Source organism: Pseudophryne corroboree, chromosome 3 (assembly GCF_028390025.1).
Source record: "Pseudophryne corroboree isolate aPseCor3 chromosome 3, aPseCor3.hap2, whole genome shotgun sequence".
NCBI lineage: Eukaryota > Metazoa > Chordata > Amphibia > Anura > Myobatrachidae > Pseudophryne > Pseudophryne corroboree.
The window spans coordinates 60,761,250-60,774,549 of record NC_086446.1 but is presented as its reverse complement, the minus strand read 5'-3'; the positions used below and the strand labels follow the sequence as shown (position 1 = coordinate 60,774,549).

At 46.4% G+C, this 13,300-nt stretch overlaps 1 protein-coding gene across 1 annotated transcript in view; it reads right to left on the bottom strand.

Annotated features, from left to right (window-relative positions):
- LOC135057160 (NACHT, LRR and PYD domains-containing protein 3-like) overlaps positions 1-13,300 on the bottom strand; it is a 131,032-nt gene that overhangs the window by 2,378 nt on the left and 115,354 nt on the right. The window contains exon 7 of the mRNA XM_063963058.1: positions 6,264-6,302. Within this exon, the coding sequence (XP_063819128.1) occupies positions 6,264-6,302 (39 nt within the window). The remainder of the gene's footprint in view (positions 1-6,263; positions 6,303-13,300) is intronic.

Below are 13,300 nucleotides of genomic sequence, written 5' to 3'. Positions count from 1 at the left end.
TTGCGAATAGAAATTTCTTTGCAGTTTCGGAGTAGCTCCAGACTTACTCTGCCACTGCGATCAGTTCAGTCAGTTTCGTTCCTGGTTTGACGTCACAAACACACCCAGCGTTCACCCAGACACTCCCCCGTTTCTTCAGACACTCCTGCGTTTTTCCCAGAAACGCAAGCGTTTTTTCGCACACACCCATAAAATGGCCAGTTTCCGCCCAGAAACACCCACTTCCTGTCAATCACACTCCGATCACCAGAACGATTACATTTCTTTGTTAGGCCGTGAGTAAAATACCAAACTCTTTGGCAAATTTACTTGGCGCAGACGAACTGCGAACGTTGCGCATGCGCAGTTTGCGACTAATCGCTCAGTTGCGAAAAAATCTTATGAGCGAACAACTCGGAATGAGGGCCATGGTTTTGCCCAATTGCTAACAAACTTGCTGCTGCGATCAACTCAGAATTACCCCCTATAGCAAAGCTAATATACACTCCTAGTATGGCAGTGAAAAACTGCTAGCAAGCGACCAACTCGGAATGACCCCCGAGATGTAATAGGATGCGATTTTTTGGGTGTCCAAATTGCTAAAGGTTAAAACAGAAATCACAAGGTATGTTTAGCAATTTTTTTGTAAAGGAAACATGCAGTTTTTAGTAATAAAAACATGCAATTTTTAAGATATGTTTTAATTACTTTGTTCATTTAGCCAGAAGCATGCACAGATCAGTGTGATCCATGCATGCTTCTGTCAGGAGCAATAATGAACGTGTGCATTTTTTTTTTTTTTAAATGACGTGCAGGTCCCCCCCCAAAAGCATAAACAGCCCCGGGCTCTTTGAGCCAGTCCTCAATGCAAAAATAAAGGGGTAAAAATGAGTAGGGGTTCCCCATATTTAAACAACCAGCACCAGGCTCTTGGACAGGGCCTGGTTCCAAAAATACAGGGCAAAACCAGCAACGGACTCCACCAGCCAGGAAGGTGACGCCACAGCCGGCACTCACTTTTATATAGGTCCCTGCAGTCGCAGCATCACAAACCTCCAACTAGTCACCCCTGGCCAGGGTTAAATAAAGCCCCCCCCCCCCCCTCCCACCATCCATGGGCTGTGGATGGCACCAGGAAGATTCCTGGTAGGCCGACGTGTCAGTTGATCCTGTTTTGTGTATTGTCAAGTCAGTGGCGGAACAAGCGAGCGGTGGGCCCAGGTGCGAGAAAATGCTTTGGGCCCCCCCCCCCCCAACATATCCCCACACACACACATCCCATCCAAGTCCACCCCCTCACCCCTGGAGAGGATCTGGTGAGGGGGACCTGCTCAGGGCCAGAGAAATGGATACCTAGCAACAGTGCCGTAACTAGACATTTTAGCACTGTGTGCAAGAAACGGCATCGGAGCCCCACCCCTGCATGTAAAACAGGGGCAGTGCGCGCCGTAGGCGCGCGCAAAAATACATAGTGGCGTGGCTTCGTGAGGAAGGGGTGTGGCCACAAAATAATACCATTTCATAAAACGGTACACAGTAGTCTCCATTATTCAAATTACGTCGCACAGTAGCACCACTACACCAGGTAGAGACCCTTTTACACCTTACAGCGGACAGATTCCTCTTTTTACACATTACAGCAGACAGCGTGCACTTTTTACACATAACGGCAGACAGCGTGCCCTTTTTACACATAACGGCAGAGAGCGTCCCCCTTTTTACACATAACGGCAGAGAGCGTGCCCTTTTACACATAACGGCAGACCGCGTGCCCTTGTTACACATAGCGGCAGACAGCGTACGCTTTTTACACATAACGGCAGACAGCGTGCCCTTGTTACACATAACGGCAGACAGCGTACACTTTTTACACATAACGGCAGACCGCGTGCCCTTGTTACACATAGCGGAAGACAGTGTCCCCTTTTTACACATAACGGCAGACAGCATCCCCATTTTTACACATTGCGGCAGGCAGATTACCCCTTTGTACACATTGCGGCAGGCTGAGTCCCCTTTTTACACATTACGTCAGGCAGTCCCCCCTTTTTACACATTGCGGCAGCCAGATTACCCCTTTTACACATTGCGGCAGGCTGATTCCCCCTTTTTACACATAGCGGCAGGCAGTCCCCCACTTTTACACATTGCGGCAGGCATTCCCCCCTTTTTACACATAGCGGCAGGCATTCCCCCCTTTTTACACATAGCGGCAGGCATTCCCCCCTTTTTACATATAGCGGCAGGCATTCCCCCCTTTTTACACATTGCGGCAGGCATTCCCCCCTTTTTATACATTGCGGCAGGCATTCCCCCCTTTTTATACATTGCGGCAGGCATTCCCCCCTTTTCATACATTGCGGCAGGCATTCCCCCCTTTGTATACATTGCGGCAGGCATTCCCCCCTTTTTATACATTGCGGCAGGCATTCCCCCCTTTTTATACATTGCGGCAGGCATTCCCCCCTTTTTACACATTGCGGCAGGCATTCCCCCCTTTTTACACATAGCGGCAGGCATTCCCCCCTTTTTACACATAGCGGCAGGCATTCCCCCCTTTTTACACATAGCGGCAGGCATTCCCCCCTTTTTATACATTGCGGCAGGCATTCCCCCCTTTGTATACATTGCGGCAGGCATTCCCCCCTTTTTATACATTGCGGCAGGCATTCCCCCCTTTTTATACATTGCGGCAGGCATTCCCCCCTTTTTATACATTGCGGCAGGCATTCCCCCCTTTTTATACATTGCGGCAGGCAGGCCCAAGAAAGAAAGAAAGTAAAAAAAAGAAAGAAAGAAAAAGAGAAAAAGAAAGAAAGAAGAATTATACTTACCCTCTCCGCCGGCTCAGGCTCCTCGGTGCAGCGTCTGACGATTCCCGGGCTGTAGAGAAGAAGGAGGAGGGAGGTGGTGGAGGGAGCCGCAGCAGCGCTTTGTTACTGGTGGAGGCGCTGCTGCTGCTGCTCCTCTGCTTCCCTATAGGCTGTTCTCGGAAGACAGCCTATAGGGAAGCAGAGGGGCAGCAGCAGCAGCGCCTCCACCAGTAACAAAGCGCTGCTGCGGCTCCCTCCTCCGGCTCCCTCCTCCTTCCCCCGTCCGTGCCGCTGGCCCGCTGCTCCTCTCCTCTCCTCTCAGGGCGGCTGTGCGCTGCGGGCAGCGGTTGCCTGCAGCGCACAGCGGCATGTAATGAGTCAGTTTGACTCATTACATGCTTGGGCCCCTGGACAGAGGCGGGCCCCAGTGCAGTGCACTGCCTGCACTGCCGGTAGTTCCGCCTCTGTGTCAAGTGGCTCCACCCCCCACATGACAGGCAGCCCACTGCACTCATTACACTGCATTGTCCCCATTCACTTCTACAACTTCTACAACTGCAGCAGAAGACGCAATGACTACCGCAACTGTTTACAATCAGGCCCTATGATAAGGGATCCCGCACCCCTCAGCAGATCCCACCCTCACATCAGACTGCTTCCATAAATTTCCCTATTCACCCCTGTATGATATATATATATATATATATATATATATATATATATATATATAGAGAGAGAGAGAGAGAGAGAGAGATAGATCAAATGAAAATAGGAGGGCGCTATATAGTGCATGAATCTGTTTAAAATATTCACTTATTTTTGCAGCTTCACATAGAGGTTATAGATCACGTACCACAATATGTCAGCCCTCTGACGAAGTCTGGAGTGATGAAACGCATAGGACATGGCCTAGCGCAAGGACAGCGTACAGCATTGCAGCATTGTCCCGTGTGGATAAGGCCTGGTACATTTGTATGTGATATGTACTTATGGTGGTGATACCGCCTATTGTGGTACGTGATCTATAACCTGTATGTGAAGCTGCTAAAATAAATTATTTAAACATATTCATGCACTATAGAGCGCCCTCCTGTTTTCAATTGATCTCTAGATTCAAACCCGTGTTTGGATACAGGTATATGGAGAAGACGCCGACCTAGAGGGTCTAAAGTGCGAAGAGACCTGCTTGGAGTTACAGCGAACAAGTGGATGCTCTGAAAAACAGTGCAGTTTAATCTGGACTTGAAGGGGGGATTGGTATTTGCGTACTAACAATTTGTATATATATACACACACACACACACACACACACACACACACACACACACACACACACACAAACAGTATATATATATATATAGTGAAGGAAAGGGCACCCTTTTAGTGTCTCAAATGTGTAGTGTGAAAACCAATATTTCATGAATGGACACTACTTATCTGATACAAGATTTCTTCGGTCATATGACCATTATAGGTATGACATGAAAGAGAAAAAACTACATAACATAGTGTGTACAGTTTTTATACCATTAACTCAAACTGTCTGGTTTGTATATATCAAATGACTTCTGGGTTGGAAACAACCTTTTTTAAGGGCAAATAAATTCCCCAAAATTTCTATTAAAATCCACAGTCAGGGATTAAAAGTTTTTTCACATTTTTTTTATACAAAACAAACAAATGGTAAAAGTGCAAGCGTACAAGATAAAAGAGAAATTTGTCCACATAAAAGATGGGATACATCCTGTCTCCAAAATTCTTTCTAAAAACAGTGGATAAAATGCAAACGTACAAGATAAATTAATTAAAAGAGCTTATCTGTCCACATAGAGGTTCAGGTACAGCAGACCAACGCGTTTCGTCAGCAATTTGCAATTTGACTTCATCATGGGGATCCCCATAATTTATCTTGTACGTTTGCATGTTATCCACTGTGTTTAGAAAGAGTTTTGGAGACAGGATGTATCCGATCTTTTATGTGGACAGATAAGCCTAAATTTCTCTTTTATCTTGTACGCTTGCACTTTTACCATTTGTTTGTTTTGTATTAAAAAATTGTGAAAATCCTTTTACTCCCTGACAGTGGATTTTAATAGAAATTTGTGGGAATTTATTTGCCCTTAAAAAAGGTTGTTTCAAACCCAGAAGTCATTTGATATATACAAACCAGACAGTTTGAGTTAATGGTATAAAAACTGTACACACTATGGGGGTCATTCCGAGTCGTTCGCTCGGTAAAAATCTTCGCATCGCAGCGATTTCCCGCTTAGTGCGCATGCGCAATGTTCGCACTGCGACTGCGCCAAGTAAATTTGCTATACAGTTAGGAATTTTACTCACGCTTTTTCATCGTTTTGGAGATCGTAATGTGATTGACAGGAAATGGGTGTTTCTGGGCGGAAACGTGCCGTTTTTTGGGCGTGTGGGAAAAAACGCTACAGTTTCCGGGAAAAACGCAGGAGTGGCTGGAGAATCGGGGGAGTGTCTGGGCGAACGCTGGGTGTGTTTGTGACGTCAAACCAGGAACGACAAGCACTGAACTGATCGCAGATGCCGAGTAAGTCTGAAGCTACTCAGAAACTGCTACGAGGTGTTTAATCGCAATATTTCGCAAATTTAAGATGCTAAGATTCACTCCCAGTAGGCGGCGGCTTAGCGTGAGCAACTCTGCTAAAATCGGCTTGCGAGCGAGCAACTCGGAATGACCCCCTATGTTATGTATTTTTTTCTCTTTTATGTCATACCTATAAGGGTCATGTGACCGAAGAAATCTTGTATCAGGTAAGTAGTGTCCATTCATGAAATATTGGTTTTCACACTACACATTTGAGACACTAAAAGGCGCCCTTTCCTTCACAATTTTTTTTACTTTATATATGCGTTTCCAAGCACGTATTATACTGTCTAAGGTTGCTGCCACTCATCATTATATAGAGGAGTGTCAATATTTAAACATCTAAGTATTTTGCTATCTATAATTTTTATCATTCATTACGTGCAATTTGGTGTAGCCGTTTATGTTATCTGTGCGCCTCCGCATCCCCTTTCTTTTTATATATATATATATATATATTTATTGATATACGTACAGATCTGTCCACATCAGTCTTTTGGGTCATGGCAGCTGCATGTGATGTCATGCAGCCTCGGCCAACCACCTTGCAAAAAGTCCGGACACACCTGCATTGTCCAGACCGCGCCTCCCCCTCCCCCTAAATGGGACATCAACGCCCAGGTACCGCTCCCCCTGCCAGCTCATAAGCAGCGATCATATGCGCAGAATAGCGGAAATCAGCAAATAACGATTTCCACACTTCTGCGGCTGCTGCTGCATCAGTCCCTTAGATACGTTTTGGCTATTTTTTTTAAACAGAGTTTCCCAAACTCTGCCTTACCGTCTACATTTAAAGATATGCAGATGGATAAATCAAATTGACCGAGTTTCTATTTCAAAGAGAATATTTTACTAACCTTCAAGTGTCACAATAGAAGACATCTTCTGTGCTTTATCTGTAAAGATAAGAGCCGAAAGGTAACACACTTATTACATACTAGAGATGAGCGGGTTCGGTTTCTCTGAATCCGAACCCGCCAGAACTTCATGTTTTTTTTCACGGGTCCGAGCGACTCGGATCTTCCCGCCTTGCTCGGTTAACCCGAGCGCGCCCGAACGTCATCATGACGCTGTCGGATTCTCGCGAGGCTCGGATTCTATCGCGAGACTCGGATTCTATATAAGGAGCCGCGCGTCGCCGCCATTTTCACACGTGCATTGAGATTGATAGGGAGAGGACGTGGCTGGCGTCCTCTCCGTTTAGAATTAGAATAGATTAGAGAGACACTTGATTTACTAATTTTGGGGAGCATTAGGAGTACTCAGTAGTGTACAGTGCAGAGTTTTGCTGATAGTGACCAGTGACCACCACTTTTATTTATAATCCGTTCTCTGCCTGAAAAAAGCGATACACAGCACACAGTGACTCAGTCACATACCATATCTGTGTGCACTGCTCAGGCTCAGGCCAGTGTGCTGCATCATCTATTATCTATCTATATATAATATTATATATATCTGTCTGACTGCTCAGCTCACACAGCTTATAATTGTGGGGGAGACTGGGGAGCACTACTGCAGTGCCAGTTATAGGTTATAGCAGGAGCCAGGAGTACATAATATATTATATAGTGAGTGACCACCAGACACACAGTGCAGTTTATTTAATATATCCGTTCTCTGCCTGAAAAAAGCGATACACACAGTGACTCAGTCAGTCACATACCATATCTGTGTGCACTGCTCAGGCTCAGGCCAGTGTGCTGCATCATCTATATATATTATATATCTGTCTGACTGCTCAGCTCACACAGCTTATAATTGTGGGGGAGACTGGGGAGCACTACTGCAGTGCCAGTTATAGGTTATAGCAGGAGCCAGGAGTACATAATATTATATTAAAATTAAACAGTGCACACTTTTGCTGCAGGAGTGCCACTGCCAGTGTGACTAGTGACCAGTGACCTGACCACCAGTATATAATATTAGTAGTATACTATCTCTTTATCAACCAGTCTATATTAGCAGCAGACACAGTACAGTGCGGTAGTTCACGGCTGTGGCTACCTCTGTGTCGGCACTCGGCAGCCCGTCCATAATTGTATATACCACCTAACCGTGGTTTTTTTTTCTTTCTTTATACATACATACTAGTTACGAGTATACTATCTCTTTATCAACCAGTCTATATATTAGCAGCAGACACAGTACAGTGCGGTAGTTCACGGCTGTGGCTACCTCTGTGTCGGCACTCGGCAGCCCGTCCATAATTGTATATACCACCTAACCGTGGTTTTTTTTTCTTTCTTTATACATACATACTAGTTACGAGTATACTATCTCTTTATCAACCAGTCTATATATTAGCAGCAGACACAGTACAGTGCGGTAGTTCACGGCTGTGGCTACCTCTGTGTCGGCACTCGGCAGCCCGTCCATAATTGTATATACCACCTAACCGTGGTTTTTTTTTCTTTCTTTATACATACATACTAGTTACGAGTATACTATCTCTTTATCAACCAGTCTATATTAGCAGCAGACACAGTACAGTGCGGTAGTTCACGGCTGTGGCTACCTCTGTGTCGGCACTCGGCAGCCCGTCCATAATTGTATATACCACCTAACCGTGGTTTTTTTTTCTTTCTTTATACATACATACTAGTTACGAGTATACTATCTCTTTATCAACCAGTCTATATATTAGCAGCAGACACAGTACAGTGCGGTAGTTCACGGCTGTGGCTACCTCTGTGTCGGCACTCGGCAGCCCGTCCATAATTGTATATACCACCTAACCGTGGTTTTTTTTTCTTTCTTTATACATACATACTAGTTACGAGTATACTATCTCTTTATCAACCAGTCTATATATTAGCAGCAGACACAGTACAGTGCGGTAGTTCACGGCTGTGGCTACCTCTGTGTCGGCACTCGGCAGCCCGTCCATAATTGTATATACCACCTAACCGTGGTTTTTTTTTCTTTCTTTATACATACATACTAGTTACGAGTATACTATCTCTTTATCAACCAGTCTATATATTAGCAGCAGACACAGTACAGTGCGGTAGTTCACGGCTGTGGCTACCTCTGTGTCGGCACTCGGCAGCCCGTCCATAATTGTATATACCACCTAACCGTGGTTTTTTTTTCTTTCTTTATACATACATACTAGTTACGAGTATACTATCTCTTTATCAACCAGTCTATATATTAGCAGCAGACACAGTACAGTGCGGTAGTTCACGGCTGTGGCTACCTCTGTGTCGGCACTCGGCAGCCCGTCCATAATTGTATACTAGTATCCAATCCATCCATCTCCATTGTTTACCTGAGGTGCCTTTTAGTTGTGCCTATTAAAATATGGAGAACAAAAATGTTGAGGTTCCAAAATTAGGGAAAGATCAAGATCCACTTCCACCTCGTGCTGAAGCTGCTGCCACTAGTCATGGCCGAGACGATGAAATGCCAGCAACGTCGTCTGCCAAGGCCGATGCCCAATGGCATAGTACAGAGCATGTCAAAACCAAAACACCAAATATCAGTAAAAAAAGGACTCCAAAACCTAAAATAAAATTGTCGGAGGAGAAGCGTAAACTTGCCAATATGCCATTTACCACACGGAGTGGCAAGGAACGGCTGAGGCCCTGGCCTATGTTCATGGCTAGTGGTTCAGCTTCACATGAGGATGGAAGCACTCAGCCTCTCGCTAGAAAACTGAAAAGACTCAAGCTGGCAAAAGCACCGCAAAGAACTGTGCGTTCTTTGAAATCCCAAATCCACAAGGAGAGTCCAATTGTGTCGGTTGCGATGCCTGACCTTCCCAACACTGGACGTGAAGAGCATGCGCCTTCCACCATTTGCACGCCCCCTGCAAGTGCTGGAAGGAGCACCCGCAGTCCAGTTCCTGATAGTCAGATTGAAGATGTCAGTGTTGAAGTACACCAGGATGAGGAGGATATGGGTGTTGCTGGCGCTGGGGAGGAAATTGACCAGGAGGATTCTGATGGTGAGGTGGTTTGTTTAAGTCAGGCACCCGGGGAGACACCTGTTGTCCGTGGGAGGAATATGGCCGTTGACATGCCAGGTGAAAATACCAAAAAAATCAGCTCTTCGGTGTGGAGGTATTTCACCAGAAATGCGGACAACAGGTGTCAAGCCGTGTGTTCCCTTTGTCAAGCTGTAATAAGTAGGGGTAAGGACGTTAACCACCTCGGAACATCCTCCCTTATACGTCACCTGCAGCGCATTCATAATAAGTCAGTGACAAGTTCAAAAACTTTGGGTGACAGCGGAAGCAGTCCACTGACCAGTAAATCCCTTCCTCTTGTAACCAAGCTCACGCAAACCACCCCACCAACTCCCTCAGTGTCAATTTCCTCCTTCCCCAGGAATGCCAATAGTCCTGCAGGCCATGTCACTGGCAAGTCTGACGAGTCCTCTCCTGCCTGGGATTCCTCCGATGCATCCTTGCGTGTAACGCCTACTGCTGCTGGCGCTGCTGTTGTTGCCGCTGGGAGTCGATGGTCATCCCAGAGGGGAAGTCGTAAGCCCACTTGTACTACTTCCAGTAAGCAATTGACTGTTCAACAGTCCTTTGCGAGGAAGATGAAATATCACAGCAGTCATCCTACTGCAAAGCGGATAACTGAGTCCTTGACAACTATGTTGGTGTTAGACGTGCGTCCGGTATCCGCCGTTAGTTCACAGGGAACTAGACAATTTATTGAGGCAGTGTGCCCCCGTTACCAAATACCATCTAGGTTCCACTTCTCTAGGCAGGCGATACCGAGAATGTACACGGACGTCAGAAAAAGACTCACCAGTCTCCTAAAAAATGCAGTTGTACCCAATGTCCACTTAACCACGGACATGTGGACAAGTGGAGCAGGGCAGGGTCAGGACTATATGACTGTGACAGCCCACTGGGAAGATGTATGGACTCCCGCCGCAAGAACAGCAGCGGCGGCACCAGTAGCAGCATCTCGCAAACGCCAACTCTTTCCTAGGCAGGCTACGCTTTGTATCACCGCTTTCCAGAATACGCACACAGCTGAAAACCTCTTACGGCAACTGAGGAAGATCATCGCGGAATGGCTTACCCCAATTGGACTATCCTGTGGATTTGTGGCATCGGACAACGCCAGCAATATTGTGTGTGCATTAAATATGGGCAAATTCCAGCACGTCCCATGTTTTGCACATACCTTGAATTTGGTGGTGCAGAATTTTTTAAAAAACGACAGGGGCGTGCAAGAGATGCTGTCGGTGGCCAGAAAAATTGCGGGACACTTTCGGCGTACAGGCACCACGTACAGAAGACTGGAGCACCACCAAAAACTACTGAACCTGCCCTGCCATCATCTGAAGCAAGAAGTGGTAACGAGGTGGAATTCAACCCTCTATATGCTTCAGAGGTTGGAGGAGCAGCAAAAGGCCATTCAAGCCTATACAATTGAGCATGATATAGTAGGTGGAATGCACCTGTCTCAAGTGCAGTGGAGAATGATTTCAACGTTGTGCAAGGTTCTGATGCCCTTTGAACTTGCCACACGTGAAGTCAGTTCAGACACTGCCAGCCTGAGTCAGGTCATTCCCCTCATCAGGCTTTTGCAGAAGAAGCTGGAGGCATTGAAGAAGGAGCTAAAAGGGAGCGATTCCGCTAGGCATGTGGGACTTGTGGATGCAGCCCTTAATTCGCTTAACAAGGATTCACGGGTGGTCAATCTGTTGAAATCAGAGCACTACATTTTGGCCACCGTGCTCGATCCTAGATTTAAAGCCTACCTTGGATCTCTCTTTCCGGCAGACACAGGTCTGCTGGGGTTGAAAGACCTGCTGGTGACAAAATTGTCAAGTCAAGCGGAACGCGACCTGTCAACATCTCCTCCTTCACATTCTCCCGCAACTGGGGGTGCGAGGAAAAGGCTCAGAATTCCGAGCCCACCCGCTGGCGGTGATGCAGGGCAGTCTGGAGCGACTGCTGATGCTGACATCTGGTCCGGACTGAAGGACCTGACAACGATTACGGACATGTCGTCTACTGTCACTGCATATGATTCTCTCAACATTGATAGAATGGTGGAGGATTATATGAGTGACCGCATCCAAGTAGGCACGTCACACAGTCCGTACTTATACTGGCAGGAAAAAGAGGCAATTTGGAGGCCCTTGCACAAACTGGCTTTATTCTACCTAAGTTGCCCTCCCACAAGTGTGTACTCCGAAAGAGTGTTTAGTGCCGCCGCTCACCTTGTCAGCAATCGGCGTACGAGGTTACATCCAGAAAATGTGGAGAAGATGATGTTCATTAAAATGAATTATAATCAATTCCTCCGCGGAGACATTGACCAGCAGCAATTGCCTCCACAAAGTACACAGGGAGCTGAGATGGTGGATTCCAGTGGGGACGAATTGATAATCTGTGAGGAGGGGGATGTACACGGTGATATATCGGAGGGTGAAGATGAGGTGGACATCTTGCCTCTGTAGAGCCAGTTTGTGCAAGGAGAGATTAATTGCTTCTTTTTTGGGGGGGGTCCAAACCAACCCGTCATATCAGTCACAGTCGTGTGGCAGACCCTGTCACTGAAATGATGGGTTGGTTAAAGTGTGCATGTCCTGTTTTGTTTATACAACATAAGGGTGGGTGGGAGGGCCCAAGGACAATTCCATCTTGCACCTCTTTTTTCTTTTCTTTTTCTTTGCATCATGTGCTGATTGGGGAGGGTTTTTTTGGAAGGGACATCCTGCGTGACACTGCAGTGCCACTCCTAGATGGGCCCGGTGTTTGTGTCGGCCACTAGGGTCGCTAATCTTACTCACACAGTCAGCTACCTCATTGCGCCTCTTTTTTTCTTTGCGTCATGTGCTGTTTGGGGAGGGTTTTTTGGAAGGGACATCCTGCGTGACACTGCAGTGCCACTCCTAGATGGGCCCGGTGTTTGTGTCGGCCACTAGGGTCGCTAATCTTACTCACACAGCTACCTCATTGCGCCTCTTTTTTTCTTTGCGTCATGTGCTGTTTGGGGAGGGTTTTTTGGAAGGGACATCCTGCGTGACACTGCAGTGCCACTCCTAGATGGGCCCGGTGTTTGTGTCGGCCACTAGGGTCGCTAATCTTACTCACACAGCTACCTCATTGCGCCTCTTTTTTTCTTTGCGTCATGTGCTGTTTGGGGAGGGTTTTTTGGAAGGGACATCCTGCGTGACACTGCAGTGCCACTCCTAGATGGGCCCGGTGTTTGTGTCGGCCACTAGGGTCGCTAATCTTACTCACACAGCTACCTCATTGCGCCTCTTTTTTTCTTTGCGTCATGTGCTGTTTGGGGAGGGTTTTTTGGAAGGGACATCCTGCGTGACACTGCAGTGCCACTCCTAGATGGGCCCGGTGTTTGTGTCGGCCACTAGGGTCGCTTATCTTACTCACACAGCGACCTCGGTGCAAATTTTAGGACTAAAAATAATATTGTGAGGTGTGAGGTATTCAGAATAGACTGAAAATGAGTGTAAATTATGGTTTTTGAGGTTAATAATACTTTGGGATCAAAATGACCCCCAAATTCTATGATTTAAGCTGTTTTTTAGTGTTTTTTGAAAAAAACACCCGAATCCAAAACACACCCGAATCCGACAAAAAAAATTCGGTGAGGTTTTGCCAAAACGCGTTCGAACCCAAAACACGGCCGCGGAACCGAACCCAAAACCAAAACACAAAACCCGAAAAATTTCAGGCGCTCATCTCTATATACAGTAAGTAACATACTCCAGTGTAAGTGATAATGACACTTGGAGTACCTGAAGAGTTCATGGACCTTATAAAAGGGATGAATCAGCAGGTGATCCATTTCATACAACACAGAGTTGATTCATAAGATCCAAAGTACAAAGTATTCAAAGTTTTTAATTTATTGTCATCAGCCAAAACAAACTGACAAACGAAATTACAAAA